Below are 22,387 nucleotides of genomic sequence, written 5' to 3' on the forward strand. Positions count from 1 at the left end.
TGGTTAAGTGTGTGGATTCTGAACCCAGACTACCTGGGTTTAAATCTACTCCCTACACATAGCTGTGTGCCTTCGTTTGATCATCATCTTTACAGTGGGGAAAGTTATCAGAGGAGATGATGCTCTCAGACTTTTTCTTTAAATAAGCAAACTGCAAAATAGGTTTGCTTTCCCTGTGCCTATGAGAAACTTGGGATGTACCAGTGTTCCGTTTCTGGTTTAACCAAGGCAATTCACAAATATTTATACCTTTGAGAAAAGAGAGACATTTAATATTACTTGGCAACAAATCCACTATTGGTTGTTTTCAGTTTTCTCCAAGATGAGCAAAGCTGCATCTCTGTGTACTTATTCTTCTGTTTCTGTAGGTTAAATTTTTTGGAATTTCTGGCCAATTTATAAACACATCTTAAATTTTGATTAGTGTTGTTTAGCTGCCCTCCAGAAAGATTATACAACGGGTATAGTTGACAAGAATACTTGTTTTTCCATGTTTAACTTTGTTTATAGTTTTTAGGTTTTTTGGTTTGGTTTTGGGGGGGCAGTAATGAAGTTTTTAGTGTCATTGTTGCCAAGTCCATCAGTCTTTTCTGTAATGGTTTTTTAGCCGTTGGGGTCATGCTTTGAAAGTCTTTTGTACTCCACGTTTATAAAGATATTCACCCACAGTTTTCTGGTACATTCAGCGTTTTTAAAAATTTATAACTTAATATCTTTAAACTTGGTTTAAAAAAATAATTAGAGGATCTTTGTGTTGGAGTCGTTTTTATGGTAGAAAAATTTGAGGTACTTAAGGTTACTTTTTAGATATTAGATAGACTTAGTCTTAGCCAAGTGTGAAAACAGTGTTTTTCTTCTCTTTATTTTGGCTTTGCTGGTGCTTCAGCCAGTTTTCTGTCTTATAAGACTTGAGTTATGTACAAAGCCCATCAGGTCTGCTCAATTAACCAGCTACTCTTTGAGTACTCAGATTATAGGCTTAAAGATATATAAGACCTATAAAAGACCTATAAAAAGATAGGGATATAAAAGACCTATAAAAAATTTATCTAGAATGCCTGAAGTTTCCTCTTAATGTTCTTTGCATTCTGGGGTCTATGTTATTTTATTACATAAGTGCAATACCTGATGACAGTGTTGGTAATATAAAGGAGATAAGTAAGGTGAGATAATGATATATATATATTTATATATTTTATTATAAATATATCTTACATATATTTATATATGTGGTATATATTATTAATAACCTTCTAACCCCGAAATTCTGTGAAGATTCTTTTTAATTACAGGCATTTCATGGGTTCAGGTAAAACTTGAGGAAAACAAAACAAATGATCAAAATTTTGTATAGTTTATCTTTTTTGTTATTGCTGTAGCAGCTTTGTCCTTTTAATTATATCATACTTCAAAACATCTTGAAGTTCAGTCCTTAGTGCATTCATTCTGTGTTTGTAAAGGAAGGGTTCTTAAAGTGAATATGATCTAAAATCACTGCCATATTAAGAAAGCTTTGCTGTCTCTAAAGACAAAATGATCAGTAATTATTCTTCATTGGAAGTAATAAATTGCATTTTACTAAAACACATACCTGTTTGTAGGTCAGATAATTGAGAGACTGATTCAAACATGCTTGTTTTAAACTAGAATCTTAAACTCTCAGCTGACAGTTTCTTAGTGAGCAAATGTACATAAATACTTAGTTTCTAAAAGTTTTACCAAGGTGTTATCATGAATTTAAGGCTTAATATCTCTATGCTGTTCACTATATGTCCTTATACTCTAGTCATAAATCATAGGCAATTAGTTATAAATAATTACAGATAGTGGTTCATATAGTACCTGGTACACAGTGGACATTTGATAAATCAATTTTATTTGAGTTGTTACATTTTGTAAACATGCTACTTAGTATTAAGAAAATGAAAAAATTGCACTTTAAGATACATATAAATAGTTCTTAGAAAATGTCATTCTATTTTCTAGTTATATTATCTGATTTATTTAATGTTCAAGTCTAATAGCATAAGTAATTTTGAGCATATTCTCACAGACTTAATAAATGTAAAAGTCAACAAACAGACCCTTGCCACTTGTGTGAAGTGGCTATTTAACCATGAACTAAACTATTTTTATTGCCATTGCCCCGTGGATATGTTCTTTCTGGCAGTGCTGTCCATATTTGGTGGCTATATGCATGGAGAGCCAGGTGGTGCTGAAAAGCATCGCACAGTGAAGCGTGGATATATCTAGGTTTGACATTTGTCATCCCTTACTGCTGAAGGGAAGGGTAAAATCTGTTTTTCCATATGCTTACACTTGTTTTGCCTGCAGTTTTGACCAGATGGTCTTATGAACATTGTTTACTTTAGGATGCTATCCCAGATGTTTTGAAAACTGATGGGTAAATGTGGTACACAGATACATAAATCATTTGCATATTATGGTTTAAAAAATGCTATTTGGTCTTATAAGACTAAAATATAATTTATTTCTGGAAGTATTTTTCCAAGTGAATAATAAATATATATTTATGATATATATTATATATTTATATATAGTTAATATAATCTATATAGTTTATTTTCCCCAACCATTCTGTTTCCATATTAATAAGCTAAAAAATATTATGGCAACATTTATTAAGGATGTTAACGAAAGGAAATACTTTTGAGAAGGCATGTTTGTTTGTGGTTGCATATACTCAAATCTATAAGAATCTTTCCTGCTACTTTTTGTAATTCTTCTCATTGTGCATAAATCACTGAAGAGAAATTACCTGGCAAAATGACAACGGATTTATAATCAAAAGATTATCATTATAACCTTGGGCAAATCACTTAACCTGTTGGAAACTGAGTTTTGTTAGCGTAAAATCAGAGTAACAGCCTTGCCCCAAAAGATGGAGCACTGCTTGGATTTAATTACTCTTTCATCTTAAATCTCTTAAAAATCACTGTGAAACCCTCTAGCGGCAACAGCTATAATGTGAGCCTGAAACCGGCTAATTCTGGGCTTTAGTTAGAATCTCAGATATAATTAAGAGGTGGATTGCTCTCGTTTGCAAACCCAGCCAGGATCTGTATGGGGCTTCCTCTTGTTTGTGTAGTGCTTCTTACGCACTGGCTGGCTTTTTTCATTTGCTTTTACATTCCCTTGTAGGTTTGAATACTGTCTGGCCTTTTCCTGCTTTTTTTCTGTGCCTGGACTCTGCACCTCAGTGACCTTCTCCATTGATTGTACCAGCCTTTGTCCCCAAGCTCTGTAATGGGGTTTAATTTTTATCACTTATTTTAATATCTGAAGGACAGGAGAAGAGATCTATTTTGCTAGTGCTTTTCTCTGTTAACTCAGAATTCTAGGGTTGGGCGTTAAAAACAGCTCTTCATTATCTAGACAACAGATATCCAGTAACAACCAATAATGTTTAAAGAATAAACAAATAGGAATAAAGGAGAAAAACAGGTAATAGAGTTTATGATAAAATATTGCATCACAGGATAAAAGTTAAGAGTTGAAAGAAAATTTTTTTCCTTGTAATAGATTTGCTTAATGAAAGAAACATCTGAGAAACCACCAATTTATTTCTCTCAATGAGAGGTTTCCACGTGTCAGAAAGAAAAGCCAGGATCATGAAAACCACAAAGTCAATGTAAAAGGCAAAACTCATATTAGCAATTCAGAAAATCCAGTTAGAAATGAGATAAACTTGAGGAGAACACCCCCAGAAAATATAGGAAATGATAAAAGAGAGAAAAGTGAGAGCAGATAAACAGGGGACATGAAGGATAGTTCTTGAAGATACGGATTTTGGCACAAATAATTTCGGGGGCCTCTCTGGGCTTTTTTTCACGCTCTTAAATAGTGCTTAGCATGCCAGGTGCTTTGCAAAGCAAATTTAACTCATTTGGGCCTTCCCTGGTGGCACAGTGGTTAAGAATCCACCTGCCAATGCAGGGGACACAGGTTTGAGCCCTGGTCTGGGAAGATCCCACATGCCTCAGAGCAGTTAAGCCCGTGCGCCACAACTACTGAGCCTGTGCTCTAGAGCCTGTGAGCCACAACTACTGAGCCCACGTGCCAAAACTACTGAAGCCTGTGCGCCTAGAGCCCATGCTCCGCAAGAAGAGAAGCCACCGCAATGAGAAGCCCACGCACTGCAGTGAAGAGTAGCCCCCCGCTCGCCACAACTAGAGAAAGCCCGCATGCAGCAACGAAGACCCAATGCAGCCAAAAATTTAAAAATAAATAAATAAATTTATTTTAAAAACATTTAGCTCATTTAATCCTTATGAAAACCGTGGGAGGGCTTCCCTGGTGGCGCAGTGGTTAAGAATCCACCTGCCAATGCAGGGGACATGGGTTCGAGCCCTGGTCTGGGAAGATCTTCTTTTTATTAGTTGGCATTCTCTTGTAAGGAAAAGCTTTTTCTTTTATCCTCATTTTAAAAATCTATTATCAGGGCAGACTCATTCTCATTTTGTTCAGTGAATAATAATTTATCAGTACCCTTCTTTATTTTGATATTCAAATTGTTCCAGATTGGACCACTGGGAACCTGTTTAAAATGACGCCTGTGTGTTTTGATGTACCTTGTTTTTTTTTGGAGCACTTCCTTATTTTCTGGCATAACAAAAATGTTGTAGGCTCATTTGCCTCTTTTGCTGCCCCAGGTTTAGAATCAGCCTTTCCTTCAAGGGGTCTTCATTCCTTTTAGTGGGAATGGTGTTTAGAAACCAAGATCTGGTCCTTCCTACTTTTTCTTAACTTCATTTTAAAATATTTTATTTTATTTTATTTATTTATTTTTTTTGCGGTACACGGGCCTCTCACCGTTGTGGCCTCTCCCGCTGTGGAGCATAGGCTCCGGACGCACAGGCTCAGCGGCCATGGCTCACGGGCCCAGCTGCTCCGCTGCATGTGGGATCCTCCCGGACCGGGGCCCGAACCCGTGTCCCCCGCATCGGCAGGCGGACTCCCAACCACTGTGCCACTAGGGAAGCCCCTAAAATATTTTATTTTTAAATTCATCTGGAATTTATTCTACAGTGTGGTCTGAGGTACGGATGTGTATATTAAGATGAATTAAAATTAACTGCTTTAGCAGTAGGATACAAAACAGGAGATCCTTCTTTGCGTTTGTATTCTTGCCCTTCAGGAACATTGATTCAGAGGAAAATCTTATTTAATTTTAAATAATACATTTAAATTATGTCAAATGATATGTATTTAATTTTAAATCTCATGTCCATTTTGTTTTCTCTGACTTAGATGCATTTTCTAGAATCATAAAACTTTATGAAGAAAAATGTGAAACAGGTGATAAAAAGGGAAGAAAAGACAGCAGTGTAACATCTGTAAAAGGAATTACAAATTTAGGAAATACTTGCTTTTTTAATGCAGTCATGCAGGTAAGAGCCATGAGAAAACTTTGTAAAATGTAATTAATATTATATTATATTAAAATTAAAATAATATAATATATTAAAATTATATTAATTAATTTGTGTTTATTGGCACACCTGTGGACTGTCACATGACTGCTAAATGTTCGTCTAGAAGTCTGTCTGTTTTCTTTTTGATTGGTTAGGCTATCTTTAGCCATTGTCATACACATACATACTCCTTCTTTTTCCACAGTGCTTCTGAAGGATCTCTGTATTTTACCATGGCTCTGTCAGTAGTAGTGACACTTATTAAATGTAAAATGCATTCAATTAAATTTTCTAAAACTTAAAAATATTTTTGCTAGGCCAGATGACATTTGAAGCTTTGGGAGAGTATTTATTCTGTAAAATCAGAGGCATATTATAACTGAATCAGAAGATGTTGCTTTTGTTTTCTTTCAGAATTTGGCACAGTCTTACATTCTTACTGAACTGATGAATGAGATCAAAGAACACGGTACAAAACTCAAGATTGTTCCTTCCTCAGACTCTCCACTGGTGAGAAATATAATTAGCTGGATAATAGCTCTGTTTAGATAAGCCAGTGATGTTGCCAAAACCTATCTTTCTTATTTGTCACAACTATCAATTGAGATGGTAGTCAGAGAATTTGAAAAAATAATTCAGAAGCATTTTGTGAAAATAAACGATAAGATTTAAAACTTCTAAAGTCATAGCTTTAAGGTATGTTATAGTTCAAACATATCATGGGTCAGACAGCACAAAAAATGTTGAGGCAGCTTTCAAACAGACATACTAGAAAAGACAAACGGTTTTGCCTTTTGTTGAATGAAATGTCTAGGATTCCTGTTTTGTAGTTACTGGTGACAACTACTTAAATACAGCATTTTTGCTCTTTAAAGGTAGATTTAATTTTAATAGTGACCATCTAAAGGTTTTTTGGAGCCTAATTTGACATTGGGTTTTTAAACTAATGAGAAAGGGGAAAAAAGGCAGCCTTTGACATTCAGAAGCTAGCCTGACACCCACAGTTAGGCCATGTTATTCAAAGAATCTCACAGAATACCAGACTCGAGCTAGGTTACTCCAAGACTGTTACGATGAGACAGAGCAAGGCCACTTCATAATTTTCTCTAAACACAAACTCTACCACTTAGAAAATCCCAAACACCCTCTTTTGGCCTAAATGAGTCACTGCGACTTTTTTTTTTAACTAGTTACAGCTTTATCCTCATTCTAGCCTCCTTTTATTGAGATGTCCAGTTGTAGAAATACCCTCACTTTCGGACAGCATCCAATTGAGAGCAGACCTCTGCTTCCTTAGATTATTTTCCTTAGATTAACTTCTTCCCTAAATAACGCAACTAAAGCCCAAGTTCTACATCAGTTCTTTTGAATACCCTCTGAGAGACACTCCATGGTTCCACATTGTGTGTGTTCTCCCTCAGTAGAACAAGTATAAACCCACCTTGTTCAACTACAGATGTGTTCCTGGTGGTCTTGGGCTGGAGGGCATTTACACTAATAGTTATGATTTCAGTTAGAAATTGATTTGTGTGTGCATGTTTTAGAAGAACAGAGAGTGAATGTATAGCTCATGATCTGGTTTTTGAAATACTTAAGAAAGAGGAGTTCTAAAAGTTCTTAGCCCAGTGTAGTAATCTTAGATTTTTCTTCCAAGGAGGCAATTTTTAAAGACAATATTGTTGTATTTTTTTGTTGAAAAGGCAGTCTGTAAACTCATTGCCTGTTCAGCCTCTTAAAATTTTTATGTTAGAGCCCAGTGCCCTCTTCTAGATTGTAGTGAGATAGTGAAGACTACTTTACTAAATGGAAGTTAATTCTAGTCATTTGAAAAGATTTCTTATTAACTGTGATTGGATGTTAGGTTTAAGTATTTCACATATGGAGCTGTGAAATTACTATATATGGCAATCATATTATAGCTGATCACTGTAGGTTTGTGTCATTCTAAGAGGGGAATTTTCAATCTTAGGTCTTAGTTTTTTAGGACATACAGCAGACCTGGGCTGTGGGACTATCAGTGTAGATCACTACTCTTTCAGTCACCAGTTTTATTTGGTCCTTCGTAATCTGTATGCCTTTTCTTTCTTTTCCTTACTTTATTGTGCTGGCTCGAGCCACCAGTAACATGTTGAATAGAAGTGATGAGAGCAGACATCCTTGCTTTAATCCCAAAATTAAGGGAAAAACACTCAGTCCTTCATTATAAAGAGTAGGTACAGGGACTTCCCTGGCAGTCCAATGGTTAAAACTCTGCACTCCCAATGCAGGGGGCATGGGTTCTATCCTTGGTTGGGGAACTAAGATCCTGCATGGTGAGGCCATAAAAAAAAGAAAAGAGTAGGTACAAAATAAGCTACAAGTTATATTGTACAACACGGGGAATAGCCAATATTTTATAATAACTATAAATGGTGTATAACTTTTAAAAATTATGAATAATAATATTGTACACCTGTAACTTATGTAATATTGTACACCAATATACTTCAATTTAAAAAAAAAAAGAAGAGGATTTAAGGCTAGACACTGCAGGGGCTTCCCTGGTGGTGCAGTGGTTGAGAGTCTGCCTGCTAATGCAGGGCACACAGGTTCAAGCCCTGGTCCGGGAGGATCCCACATGCCGCGGACAACTAGGCCCGTGAGCCACAACTACTGAGCCTGCGCGTCTGGAGCCTGTGCTCCGCAACAAGAGAGGCCGCGACAGTGAGAGGTCCGCGTACCGTGATGAAGAGTGGCCCCCGCTCGCCACAACTAGAGAAAGCCCTCGCACAGAAACGAAGACCCAACACAGCCAAAAATTAATTAATTAATTAGTAAACTCCTACCCCCAACATCTTCTTAAAAAAAACCAACAGACTAGACACTGCACCGAAAAAAAAAGAATGAACTTTTAAATTAATTAATTAATTTATTTTTGATGTTGGGGGTAGGAGTTTTTATTAATTAATTAATTTATTTTTGCTGTGTTGCGTCTTCGTTTTTGTGCGAGAGCTTTCTCTGGTTGTGGCGAGTGGGGGCCACTCTTCATCACGGTGTGCAGGCCTCTCACTATCGCGGCCTCTCTTGTTGCGGAGCACAGGCTCCAGACGCGCAGGCTCAGTAGTTGCGGCTCATGGGCCTAGTTGCTCCGCGGCATGCGGGATCCTCCTGGACCAGGGCTTGAACCCGTGTCCCCTGCATTAGCAGGCAGATTCTCAACCACTGCGCCCCCAGGGAAGCCCAAAAAGAATGAACTTAACTGTAGGTTTTTCACAGGTGTTCTTTATAAGGTTGAGGACATTCCCTTCTATTCCTAGTTTTCTGAGCATTTCATCATGAATGGATGTTGAATTTTGTCAAGTGCTTTTCCAGCATCTACTGAGATTATCATAGTTTTTCTTCTTTATTCTCTGTTAATGTGGTAAGTTACATTGATTGATTTTCAAATGTTAAACCTATCTTGTATTCCTGGGACAAACCCCTGTCAGTTATGATGTATTCTTCTTCTATGTTGCTGGATTCAATTTGTTAGTATTTATATGAATATCAGCAGTGTGCTTACTTTTTTTTAACATCTTTATTGGAGTATAATTGCTGTACAATGTTGTGTTAGTTTCTGCTGTATAACAAAGTGAATCAGCTATACGTATACATATATCCCCATATCCCCTCCCTCTTGTGCCTCCCTCCCACCCTCCTTATCCCACCCCTCTAGGTGGACACAAAGCACTGAGCTGATCTCCCTGTGCTATGCGGCTGCTTCCCACTAGCTATCTATTTTACATTTGGTAGTGTATATATGCCAATGCTACTCTCTCACTTGGTGAGCTTCCCCTTCCCCCTCCCTGTGTCCTCAAGTCCATTCTCTACGTCTGTGTCTTTATTCCTGTCCTGTCCCTAGGTTCATCAGAACCTTTGTTTTTTTTTTTTTACATTCCATATATATGTGTTAGCATACGGTATGTGTTTTTCTCTTTCTGACTTACTTCACTCTGTATGACAGACTCTAGGTCCATCCAGCTTACTACAAATAGCTCAATTTCATTTCTTTTTATGGCTGAGTAATATTCCATTGTATATATGTGCCACATCTTCTTTATCCATTCATCTGTCTATGGACACTTAGGTTGCTTCCATGTCCTGGCTATGGTAAATAGTGCTGCAATGAACATTGTGGTACATGTCTCTTTTTGAATTATGGTTTTCTCAGGGTATATGCCCAGTAGTGGGATTGCTGGGTCATATGGTAGTTCTAATTTTAGTTTTTTAAGAAACTTCCATCCTGTTCTCCATAGTGGCTGTATCAATTTACATTCCTACCCACAGTACAAGAGGGTTCCCTTTTCTCCACACCCTCTCCAGCATTTATTGTTTGTAGATTTTTTGATGATGGCCATTCTGACCAGTGTGAGGTGATACCTCCTTGCAGTTTTGATTTGCATTTCTCTGATGATTAGTGATGTTGAGTATCCTTTCATGTGTTTGTTGGCAATCTGTATATCTTCTTTGGAGAAATGTCTGTTTAGGTCTTCTGCCCATTTTTTGATTGGGTTGTTTGTTTTTTTGATATTGAGCTGCATGAGCTGCTTGTAAATTTTGGAGATTAATCCTCTGTCAGTTGCTTCATTTGCAAATATTTTCTCCCATTCTAAGGGTTGTCTTTTCATCTTGTTTATGGTTTCCTTTGCTGTGCAAAAGCTTTTAAGTTTCATTACGTCCCATTTTATTTTTGTTTTTATTTCCATTTCTCTAGGAGGTGGGTCAGAAAGGATCTTGCTGTGATTTATGTCATAGAGTGTTCTATGTTTTACTCTAAGAGTTTTATAGTGTCTGGCCTTACATTTAGGTCTTTAATCCATTTTGAGTTTATTTTTGTGTATGGAGTTAGCGAGTGATCTAATCTCATACTTTTACATGTTGCTGTCCAGTTTTCCCAGCACCACTTATTGAAGAGGCTGTCTTTTCTCCACTGTATATTCTTGTCTCCTTTACCAAAAATAAGGTGACCATGTGTGCGTGGGTTTATCTCTGGGCAGCAGTGTGCTTACTTTTAAAAAACTTTTTATTAAAGTATTCACACAGAGGAGTGTACATCATAAATGTAGAGTTGATGAATTTTCACAAACTGAATACACGGAACTGAAACTAACCAACATTTTTCTCAAGAAACAGAGCTTTACCAGCAGCTAGAAGCCCCCTTCAGGTTGCCTTCCATTCCCTGCCTTCCTCCCTCACAAGGATAGCCACTAACCTGGTTTCTAAAGGGCAGATTAGTTTTGCCTGTTTTAATATTATATATAAATGAAGTTATACAATATGGACTCTTTTACATTTGGCTTCTGTCAACATGTTAGTGAGATTCACCCATATTTCATTCTCATCAATAAACTTGCTTTTGTTTTCAAAATTTAAATATACTTTTAAAAACAGGTTATTTACTTGCTCAGTTCTGAAGTTTTTAAACTGTCTCAAAATACTTAAGTTGGGAGCAGGGGATACTGCACCTTAGTGCTTGAGCTTTGAAACTGCCTTAGATTTTACTTTTGACCCTTGAGGTAGCTTTCAATTTACTGAACATTGCAGAAATCACTTATGATATTCAAAAGCTATAGAAAATTATAGCCTGTCTTTTCTGTGGTTTTAGCCAGATGGCTGATTTTTAAGGATAGTTGGTATGAAATATATATGTAATTTGTATTTCATGAGTTTATGAATGAGACAACATACGTGATAGTTGTCTTAGAAGATAACATTCTATAGAGTCTGAGGATTATATTTGGGATCTGCTTTTTATTCATTGTCTGTAAGGAGAGGGGTTACTAGCAAGGATAACATTTTAGAAGATAAAACTTGATAGGGAAAAAATTCTAGAATAAAGAGTGTTGCTTCTTCACACAGTTGTAGCTGCTTTTGTCAAACTGTATGTCTCTCTCCTTTAAAAGAGGGAGATAGTGTACCAATTTGTGACATAATTTCTCATTCCTTATTTTGTTAGTAAAATATTTGGGGAAAAGAAGAGTATGGGGTTTTGCTCATAAATGTAATTTGTGATTATTTGTGAATTTGTACAAATTTGTGAATTTGTACAAATATCAAGTCGATGAGTAATTTTATTTTAGGAGAGCACATTAAGGGACAGTTACAAGCTGGTTTTTCACTCTTAAGCTAATAGTTTTATTAAGTAAAGGGCAGAGGATATGAAAATACCTGTATTTTTCAAGGTAAGGCATTTAATTTCATTTTTTATATATTCATCTTATATACACTTAAGGTGATTTAGTCATCATTTAAACAGAGTATAACTTAGATTTTAAAAAATATTTTATTTAAAAATTGTGTATTTCTGATATAGAGTTGATCATGTTTTTAAAGGACCCATTAGTGGTGGAACTTTCAAGCCCTGGACCATTGACCTCAGCCTTGTTCCTGTTTCTTCACAGCATGAAGGAGACTGAAAGAGGACCGCTTTCTCCCAGAGTTCTTTTTAATCAGCTTTGTCAGAAGTGGGTACATCTACATTCTTAATATAAATAATCATGAGTTACAAAACACTAACGTGTTTATCACTTAATATGAGTAGCTTGACTCTGACTGTGACATGGCTGTTATTGCCTAGACTACCAAGAGAAAGAACTAACATTCGTTTAGTTGCAGCTGTGTGCCTTATCTAAATTATATCTCATAATACTCTGAAGAAGTGATTGTTTATCTCCATTTTATATATAAGGAAACTGAAACCCCCCCAGAAGTTGAGTAGCTTACCTTGTTTCATGGTGACAAAAATAGGGTTTAAATAGATATCTGTCCTGACTCAGAAGCCCATGATGTAATACCATAAAGTGAGAAAATTATAGAATTATAAAATCTAAGAGTGCTATAATAGATCATCTAACCTAGTTTTCTTATTTTTAAAGATGAGCTTTGAGGCATGCAGAATTTAAGTAAATTTCCCAAGATATCACAGTATATTTAAAAACAAATTTTTTATTTGTTCTATTTATCCCACAGACATACTCTCGTAAGTGTGTGTGTGCTAGAATACTTGTGTGCCTAGAAATAAACACATGTCATAAGGGACCTGACATTCATTTATTCCTTTATAGAAATTTGAGATCAACTACAAGTAGTTGCTAGAATCCAGGGGTACACAGCTTATAATTTATTAAAAACAGACCCTTTCAGGAGCTCATAAACTAGTCCAGTCCACAATTCGTAAAATATGTAGAAACAAAATTCTTTAAATGTGAACTTGCATTTTTGTATATCTCCAGGTTTTAAAATTTCATTTTAATTTAAGCTAGTTACCTAAGCCATGGTATTGTATTATATTTTATTGCATTTTATTTTATCTCATAGTATTGTACCAATGTTAACTTTCTTTTTAAAAAAAGTTTATTGTGGGGCTTCCCTGGTGGCGCAGTGGTTGAGAGTCCGCCTGCCGATGCGGGGGACACGGGTTCGTGCCACGGTCCGGGAAGATCCCACATGCTGCGGAGCGGCTGGGCCCGTGAGCCATGGCCGCTGGGCCTGCGCGTCTGGAGCCTGTGCTCCGCGGCGGGAGAGGCCACAACAGTGAGAGGCCCGTGTACCGCGAAAAAAAAAAAAAAAAAAAAAAAGTTTAGTGTGGAAAGAACACAACATGAGATCTACCCTCTTAAAAAAATTTCAATTGTACAATGTGTTATTGTTGACTGTAGGTACAGTGTTGAACAGCAGATCTCTAGAGCTTATTCATCTTGCTTGACTAAAACTTGTTCATTAATTAGTAACTCCACTTTTCCCCTCCCCCCTTTCTAGGTACCTCATATAATTGGAATCATGCACTATTTGTCTTATTGTAACTGACTTATTTCACTTAGCATAATGTGCCATGGTATTTTAAATGTAGTCCAAAATATGGAGGGTTTATTATATGTTTCATTTGGTTGCCAGGTGCTGTTTTTTCAAAGCCTAAAGAACAAAAAAGGCCTTTAAAAGTCTCAGAGACCTGGGTGCCTCATAGAGTTAAAAAGTTTTTAGGACATTATGTACTTTAGAAATCTGTTTTTGACTCTCCCCAAAATAACTTTGTTTTGTGTCTTTTTTATTTTCTGGTTTTATAGAGATTTGTAAACATTTTCTAATTATTATTAAAATGATAGGTGCTCATAGATAAAAATTCAGACTACTGTTATCTGTTTTCTTTATTCTATCCAAAAGTGATTATGCATACATAGACATAAAAATAAATTGTTTGCAACTTGCTTGTTTTGCTTAATGTGTTTTATACATCTCTCTATATTAGTACATGTGGCTATAACTTATTTGATTTTACATATAGATATGTGTGTATATGTGTGTGTGTGTGTGTATATCATTGCACTTACGAGGGTATGTCTGTGGGATAAATAGAATTACTGGATCAAACGTTATTTGAAAATATTTTTAAATTGCATTTTCTTTTGCTTTATTGTATTTATTTTAAAAAGAGATATGTATATATTAACAAAAGTGATTAAAAAGAAAAAGTCAGGTGAAGATTTAAGCCATATATGTTGGGTCTATTTTTGGACTTTGTTCTGTTCCATTGATCTATATGTCTGTTCTTACCCCAATACTGTACTGTCTTGATTACTATAGCTTCATACTAAGTCTTGGAATTGGATGGTGTGAGTCCTCAAATTTTCTTTTTTTGGGGGGGTGGGTTACTGCTCTAGGTCCTTCACTTTTTTATGTGACTTTTAAATTAGTTTGTCAGTTGGGATTACATTGAATGTGTAGATCAGTTTGGAGAGAAATGACATCTTAACAATGTTGAGTCTTCCAATGCATGATTATCAGATACCTTTTCATTTATTTAGGTCCTTGATTTTTCCTCATCAAAATTTTATGTCTTTCATCCTATGAATCCTGCACCCATTTTGTTAGATTTACCTTAAGAATTTCATGGCTTTTTTTAATGGTAGTTATTGTAATTTGGTACTTAAATTTTTTTTCAATTTCTAGTTGCTCATTGCTAATATAGAGAAATACAATTGATTTTTGTGTATTGACCTTTTTTCTTGCTTCCTTGCTCAGTTCACTTACTGGTTAGAGTAGCTTTATGTAGATTCTTTGGGATTTCTTATGTAGACAATAATGTCATTGGTAAACACAGACCATTTTATTTCTTCTTTTCCAAGCTGTATCCTTTTATATATTTTTCTTATATTGCTGGCAAGGATCTCTAGTGTGGTGATGGAGTGATATAATGGACATCCTTGCTTTGTTCCTGATATAAGGGGCAGAGCATTCAGGCTTTCACACATAAGAATGACAAGAGCTGTAGGTTTTTCATAGATGCCTTTTATCAGGTTGAGGAAATTCTCATCCCTAGTTTTTTCTGAGAGATCTTATCAAGAATGGGTATTGGTATACCTTGATTCCTGGCCCAGAGAAAATGAGATAATAAATGTTTGTTGTTTTATAAGAAAAAAGAATGGGTATTAAATTTTACTGAGTGCTTTTTCTGCATCTATTAAAATAATCATATATTTTTTAACCTGTTGAAATAGTGAATTGTATTAATGGATATTCTGAATAGCTTTAGTGAACATATTTGATTTACAATAAACTGTATGTATGTAAAGCGTAATATCAGTTAAGTTTTAACATATGTATACACTTATAACACCATTGCCACAGTCAATATGATGAATGTATCTGTCACCCCTAAAAGTTTTCTTGGGCCCCTTTGTAATCCCTCTCTGGACTCCTTCCCCAAGCCCCGCCCCAGGGCTACCCCTTACCTATTTTTTGCCACTATAGATTAGTTTGCATTTTTTAGAATTCTGTATACAGTTGACCCTTGAACAACACAGGGTTTTGGGGCACCAACCCTCCCTGAAGTCAAAAATCTGCATATAACTTTACAGTCAGTCGGCCCTCCAGATCCCAGGTTCCACATTTGTTGATTCAGCCAACTGAGGATTGTGTAGTACTCTAGTACGTATTTACTGAAAAAAATCTGCATGTGAGTGGACCCGTACTGTTCAAACTTGTGTTGTTCAAGGGTCAACTATAAATAGAATCATACAACATGTACTCTTTTTTTGGTTTGGCTTCTTTCACTTGGCATAATTATTTTGAGATTCTTCCATGTTATATGCATACATTGATTGATTTTTGAAAGTTGAGCCAATCTCTTGAAGATTCTGTTATAATGGTGATTGTCAGATACTTTGACCACTTGTGATGAACTGTTGGGAGCAAGTTCTTCAGCTTTCCTCTGGCTTTTTTTTCCCCTTCAGTATCTTATTTTGCAATAGTTTTGAGACTCACAAAAAGTTACAAGAAGGGTACAGAGTTCCTGTGTACCCTGCATCCAGCTTCCATCAGTGGTAATATCTTATATGATAGTAGTGCATTGTCAAAACCAGGGAATTGACGTTAACATAGTACTATCAACTCCGGTATAGATCTTATTTGGGTGTCACTAGTTTTTACATGAACTCTTCCCTGAAAGGTTCAGAGATGCTAGAGTGATTCTATGTCTCCATTCTCATTCATGCCCATTTTAAAAAAATATTTATTTATTTCGTTGCATCGGGTCTTAGTGGCTGCAGGTAGGCTCCTTAGTTGAGGCTCGAGGGCTCCTTAGTTGTGGCATGCAAACTCTTAGTTGAGGCATGCATGTGGGATCTAGTTCCTGGACCAGGGGTCGAACCCAGGCCCACTGCATTGGGAACTCGGAGTCTTAACCACTGTGCCACCAGGGAAGTCCCTCATTCATGCCCACCTTTTTGCTTCCTTTATTCCTTCATGTTGCTAACTAGTATTGATGTGCTGAGCTTTCTTTGGGTTTTGTCCATGAAGAAATTACACACACACACACACACACACACACACACACATATATTCCTAGTTTTGTGATATTCTGTGGTGTGTCACGTACCTTAAGGATGCCATCAAAGTCTCAAAATAAGTTGAAAGTTCAGGGACTTGCCTGGCAGTCCAGTGGTTAAGACTCCTCGCTTCCACTGCAGGGGGCATGGGTTCAGTCCCTGGTTGGCCTGGTCGGGGAACTAAGATCCTGATTGCATGGCGGCCCAGCTGAAAAAAAAGATGAAAGTTCAGTATGCTATATAGTATTCTGGGTATGTTCTTCAGTATTATCTTCTAATTTACTAATTTACCCTTCAACTGTGTATAGTTTAGAGTTTATCCTATTTTTTGTATTTTTATATCTGTAGTTTTATTTTCTTCTAATATTTTAATTTGCTATCTTATATCTACATGTTCTTATTTAAATTTTTTTCTATTTTTTGTAGTATCTGGGCTCTTATTGGCAGTTATGCCTTTATTTTATGCTTTTGGACATTCTCAACATATTTATGGCAACACCTTTGGGACGGTTCTATGCAACTTATTTGGAGTGAAGTAAATTCATTTCAGTTGTTTTTAACATTAGATTTCTTTATGTGTTTTATAATACTGGATTGTAGTCTTCTTTGGAGTGAATTTTTTGTTCTTCTGCTCCTGTCTTCAACTCCTTTGCTTTCTCCCATCCTCTCCCTTCCTCATATCCACCTCCTCTTTCTGCCTAAAAATTTTGAATTTTATGATAGCCTCACCCCTTCCCTCCAGGCTGGCCTTGGAGATCCAGCTCTCTTAATGATTCAGTTACCATGCTACCCTGGTTAGCAGATGGGAGAAGAGTCTGTAGAAGGTTTGGCTCAGGTTCAGGTCCCTAGGCTGTGCCTGTGTTCTGTTGTAGCCTTAGGTAACACTTGCCTAAGGGCTTCCTTTCAGGCTCTTGGTAAGATCAACCATCCTTAAACAATGATCCTGGCTCTGGTCTCTGTCTGAAGTACTTCTGGTTTTCTTTACCCTTCAGGGCTGAGCTCTTTCAGGCCTAGAGCCTGTCAAGTCTGTTTTTTAGTCTGCCTACAATTTCATGTTCTGATATTTTTGTTCTGTGAGATTTTTTTGTATTGAATCCCACTTAAGCCTTTTTCGTTTGTTTGTTTTCTCTTTTTATATTTTGTTATGTTTGGAGCAGAGAGAGTTTTTGGATTACGAACAGACTGATTCATCTGCACCCAGAAGACATCTCCATGAAGTCTCTCTCGTTTTAAATTTCTTTGTCTTGGCAGTCTGTTCCTGTTTTATGAGTGTGTATACATTTTCCTCTTAGAATTTGAGGTTTCTGAAAGTTCTCAACTCTTTCCCACAGTAACGCTTTCACTAAGGCACAGTTCCTGTCAATGTTTAGAGTTTCCCTTGTTTTGAATAGGGTGAATTTTTTCATATATTTAGTGATTTTTCTATGTTTATCCTTCAAGTTTGAAGGTCTCTTTTGGTATTTATTGGTAGAGATTCTATAAGTCATATGATTTGTTCCCCAGCCCTAAGTAAAAGAAGAAAGAAAAAAATCTAGGTTTGTTAAATGTTCTTCAGTGGTTTAGAAGGCAGTAAGTGCTTTGTGCATGGTTGAGATGGAGCTATAGGTAGAGACCTGGTGAAGACAGTTTCTCCTTTGTTTGGGAACTATTTCTTTCTGTGTGTCTGCTTCGAAAGCCATAAACTATCTCCTCCTGCCTGCCGCCTGGCTGTGAGGCTCTCTGAAGGATCCCCATTTCCCCTCCCAGTCTTCTTCTACTTCCCAGACCTTTCCTGATACCTACAGCCTAAGTGTAGTGTCATGCAATTTCTGCCTTTATGAATTCCAACTGGGGAGGCCCTAAGGGGGTTGGAATTTGTATCCATCTTGGTTTCTGTCCTCATCTGTGATCTAGGAGGTGGGCACTATCCACCACACGCAGAAAGGGAAGCCCACCAAGGGAGTAAGTGAGAGTGTTCTCTACATCATGCTGCTATTTGCTACTTCTTAGCAAGAGTGAGTAACTGAAATGATGGTTCCTGTTGCAGGCTAGATTCGCCAGTAGTTCAGAGAGTGTTTTAGCACCAGGGACTCATGCTAGTACATTACTAGGATGAATATTCATTATGAGATGATGAGGAATAATGCTTAAAGTACTGGACTCAAGAAGACCTGGATTTATGTCAGTGGCACTCAACTTGTTCTTCAGTTTTCTCAAGCGTAAAGCGGAGTTCGTATTACAGTTGTCACTTGGTATCCACAGGGGGTTGGTCCCAGGACCCCTGAGGATACCAAAATCCATGGGTGCTCAAGTCACTTATATAAAATGGCGGAGTATGTATTTATGAATTCCTTAACAGCACTGTTGTGTACATCAAATGAAATATGTGGTATATATCATAATAAGACCATTGTAAACTTGTACTACCATGAGATAGTCTTACTATTTTGTATTATTTTGACAAAATTCTTTCTTCATCTTAGCTCAGAGCACTTTTTAAATTTAGTAATTGTTTGCATTTAAGGGAAAAATATTCATTTTAGCATTGAGTTAATTGCAGTAAATATTACTTTTTAAAGTTACTGAAATCAGCTAAACATTTGCTGTGCTGATTTCTCCATGAATAACCCCTTATCCTTTTATTTAATTAATACACAGGAAATCTGATTGTCAAATTCATAAAATGAAAACCTTCATAGAGATAACAGTTTATAGTTCTTTATATTAATATAAATAATCTCTTGCTTTTCTTTTGGTTATATAAGGTAGGAAGATAATAGATCACAGTAGCTTGGGTTTGAATACTGCTTTTTTACCTGCTGTGTGACCTTGCAAATTAAATAGTCCCTCTGAACCCTCATATATAAGCTAAAGAAAATAGTACATTCCAAGCTTGTTTCAGGATTATGTGAAGCTTAACATATGTACTATACTTGGCATGTAGTAGTTGCTTAATAAGTGTTTAGCCATATTATTCTCAGTGTACTGAAGATCTCATCCTAATTGGAACAGTAATCACATTTTGTCTTTCTATTTATAGAAAAAGGAGTAAATTGAATCTTTGAATATATGTTATTTCAAGGTGATTTTAAATAATAATAATATATCGTTGATAAAATGTTCTTTTTTTCTTTCCTGTTTTGTTTTTAAATTATAGGGCCCCTGGATTTAAAAGTTTTCAACAACAGGACAGTCAGGAACTTCTTCATTATCTGCTCGATGCAGTGAGGACAGAAGAAACAAAGGTCAGGTTTCTTTGTGTTTATCACATATTCTCTTTAAGAAGAGGGTACAAAACTGAAGGAATTTTTACCAAAATTTTAATGTACGTTTGAGAGTAATTTGATTTTTTTTTAAACTTCTATTTACTCTTCTCTTCCCCCCACTTTTTTGCCCCTTCTACCAGAAGATTATTTTTTCACTCTTTCGCAACTCTGTTACCCTTTATTAGTTAATGCCCTTTGGCTATAAATAACAGAAATTAATTACTACTAGCTTAAATAAAGAAAAGGGAATCTAGTAATCCAAATAAAGGGGGATATAGGACAGGAAGGTTCTCAGGAATCCGGAAAGTATTCTCCTTTTCCCCCCAGTTTCTATGGCTCTATAGATTTTCTTTACCCATCTCTCTGTGGACAGAGTAGTTTCTTTGTTTCCCTGTCTGAAGGGAACACCTGACCACCATGGCTTGCTGCTTGTGAATCCCAATTCTAAATTCCCAAAAGAGAGAAGTCCCATTATCCCATGTTGGATTGCAGTCCACTCAGGAACCAGGAAATTGGGGTCCCAGCCTCCTGGATCAGGGACTGTTTCTGAGTAAAAAAGGACTGGTTAGATTTCCCAAACAGGGTTTATTGTAATCCTGTCCCTTAATTGATTGGCTGTTGGTTGACTTTAATATTAAGTTATATTCACCTTTTTTGGTGGGGTCGTATGCAAATAGTATACAATTTTTCAGAGAAAATACAAGATATTAAAGATGCAAGATATCAAATACACAGCACATATCCTCCACTTCCTCCCTTTCTCTCTCATAGCAGACCCTGCTCATCATTCATAACAGTTCCACTGAGTCAGTGTTCAGTCTCAGAATCATTCTCAACACAGCACTCTGGGTAGCCCCTGCCAATCATAATTGTTAATAACAGGTGAAATCCTGTTTTCTGTTCAAGGTGAATACCCTTCTTAATCTAAATATTAATATGGTAGTAGAGCAACCAGGTGAAAATGAAGTGCTGATATCTTTGTGGTAGGTGTTTACTATGTTACTAGGCAGGGTGGACCCTCCTTTTTTTTTTAAAATTCTATTTTGTTTGAATTGTACATAACATTGTAGTGTTTCTTTACTCCTAATGGCCAGTTTTCAGTGAAGAGAGAGTTATGGTTCTAATATTTTTTCGTAAATTATCTTAAAGAATGAGTTAAGGGCTTCCCTGGTGGTGCAGTGGTTGAGAGTCCGCCTGCCGATGCAGGGGAAACGGGTTTGTGCCCTGGTATGGGAAGATCCCACATGCCGCGGACGGCTAGGCCCGTGAGCCATGGCCGCTGGGCCTGCGCATCCGGAGCCTGTGCTCCGCAACGGGAGAGGCCACAACAGTGAGAGGCCTGCGTACAGAAAAAAAAAAAAAAAAAAGAATGAGTTAATTACACCCTCCTGCTACCAAACAGTGTATATTACAATCCTATCCTTAATTGGCTGTTGTTAGACTTTCATAGTAAATTAGTTGAATTCAGCTTCTGAAGGTGTCATTCCTTTTCTGCCATCTATTTTATATATTTTGGTTATGAACCCTACTACCTTCTATTTAGATTTACGTCTATCATCTCTCTTAGATTGTGGTCTCCTCAAGGAATGGTATCCCATGTGCCTTGCACACAGTAGTGCTCAGTGAATGTTGAATATGTTGTCTGTGCTTACCCCCCGCCCCACGCCCTTTTTTTTTGGTTGGCCACGCCTCATGGCTTGTTGGATCTTCGTTCCCAGACCAGGGATCCAACCTGTGCCCCTGGCAGTGAAAGGACCGAGTCCTAACCACTGGACCACCAGGGAATTCCCTGTGCTTACCCTTTAAATGGACAGTATTTCTTGAGAATTTGAATTGGGAAGAAAACAGTCTCTTAAATGATTTATACTAGCTAGTTACTTGGGGATTTGCAGTTATTTTGAATATGTTATAATTTGAATAAACTGTTAAATTTACAGAGTAATTCTGCGTTATGTTTTACCTGTAATTTGTTTTGAAAAAAGTCAGTAAAGAGATTTGTAATTAGTTAAGTTTTGGGACATTAACACAATCTCCCTGAGCTAATATTTGATCACATTTTCTTAGATCTAGAAACTGATATCAAGAATGGAGATTCAAACTTAAGTCTTTCTGACCTCGAAACTAATTATCTAATTTTATCCAATACTGCTTATTAAAGTTTAATTTTAATTCTTGGTCATCAGTGACTAGTATAAATAACCCATTTTTTAAGCTTGCTATTTAAAATTTAACCATAATTATTTCACTATTTGAAAAAAGTATTAACTCTGATTTAATAACTATGATATATTGATACTCTTATTGAAGGGGTCGATGCAAGGTAGTAAGGTGGAAAGAGATGCTCTGTCTTTGTGTTATGAGTAGTAAATGCATTTTGACCTTCTGAGCCTACAGATGACATAGTAGTTACTTTAGGATTAATTCAAACCATCAGTTGCTAGAATAATATTTTTTCCCCTATGATTTGCAGGATACATTTGCTACATGGTGGTCATGTATCATTGTAAATGGAATTAAAAGTCACTCTTTGCAATGTTTTTCTCTGCTGATATTACAAATAAAACAATAAAATCTATCCTTATAATTTTTTTCTGTTTTACTTGTATTACTTGATGGCATTCTTTGTTACAATTAAATTATTCTTTTGTCATAATGATACATTATGATGATTCACAGTATCTTGAAAACTCAGGCAGTACAGCAGGAAACATTGGTTTTTGAAAGCTCTTATCTTTCTTGCTTTATTTGAGGGTTTTAGATGGTGTGGCAGAATTAAAATGTCAAGTCTGTGGATCTATTCAGTCTCGTAAGCAAGGACAGTCGTGCCAGTCAGTTACAGTGAGTACCCAAGCAGGAGTTGCATTGT

General features: G+C 36.5%; 1 protein-coding gene across 12 annotated transcripts in view; it reads left to right on the forward strand.

The window, feature by feature from the left end:
* USP45 (ubiquitin specific peptidase 45) overlaps positions 1-22,387 on the forward strand; it is a 64,016-nt gene that overhangs the window by 20,122 nt on the left and 21,507 nt on the right. For 5 of the 12 annotated variants that reach the window (XM_060167858.1, XM_060167859.1, XM_060167866.1 and 2 more), the window contains 4 exons: positions 5,272-5,411; positions 5,850-5,945; positions 11,787-11,917; positions 19,413-19,500. In XM_060167858.1, the coding sequence (XP_060023841.1) occupies positions 5,272-5,411; positions 5,850-5,945; positions 11,787-11,917; positions 19,413-19,500 (455 nt within the window). Of the gene's footprint in view, positions 1-3,344; positions 3,466-5,271; positions 5,412-5,849; positions 5,946-11,786; positions 12,193-12,805; positions 13,549-19,412; positions 19,501-22,387 lie in introns of those variants that run through there. The other 7 variants (XM_060167867.1, XM_060167869.1, XM_060167863.1 and 4 more) reach the window with 7 other exon arrangements.

This window comes from Lagenorhynchus albirostris, chromosome 12, assembly GCF_949774975.1.
Source record: "Lagenorhynchus albirostris chromosome 12, mLagAlb1.1, whole genome shotgun sequence".
NCBI lineage: Eukaryota > Metazoa > Chordata > Mammalia > Artiodactyla > Delphinidae > Lagenorhynchus > Lagenorhynchus albirostris.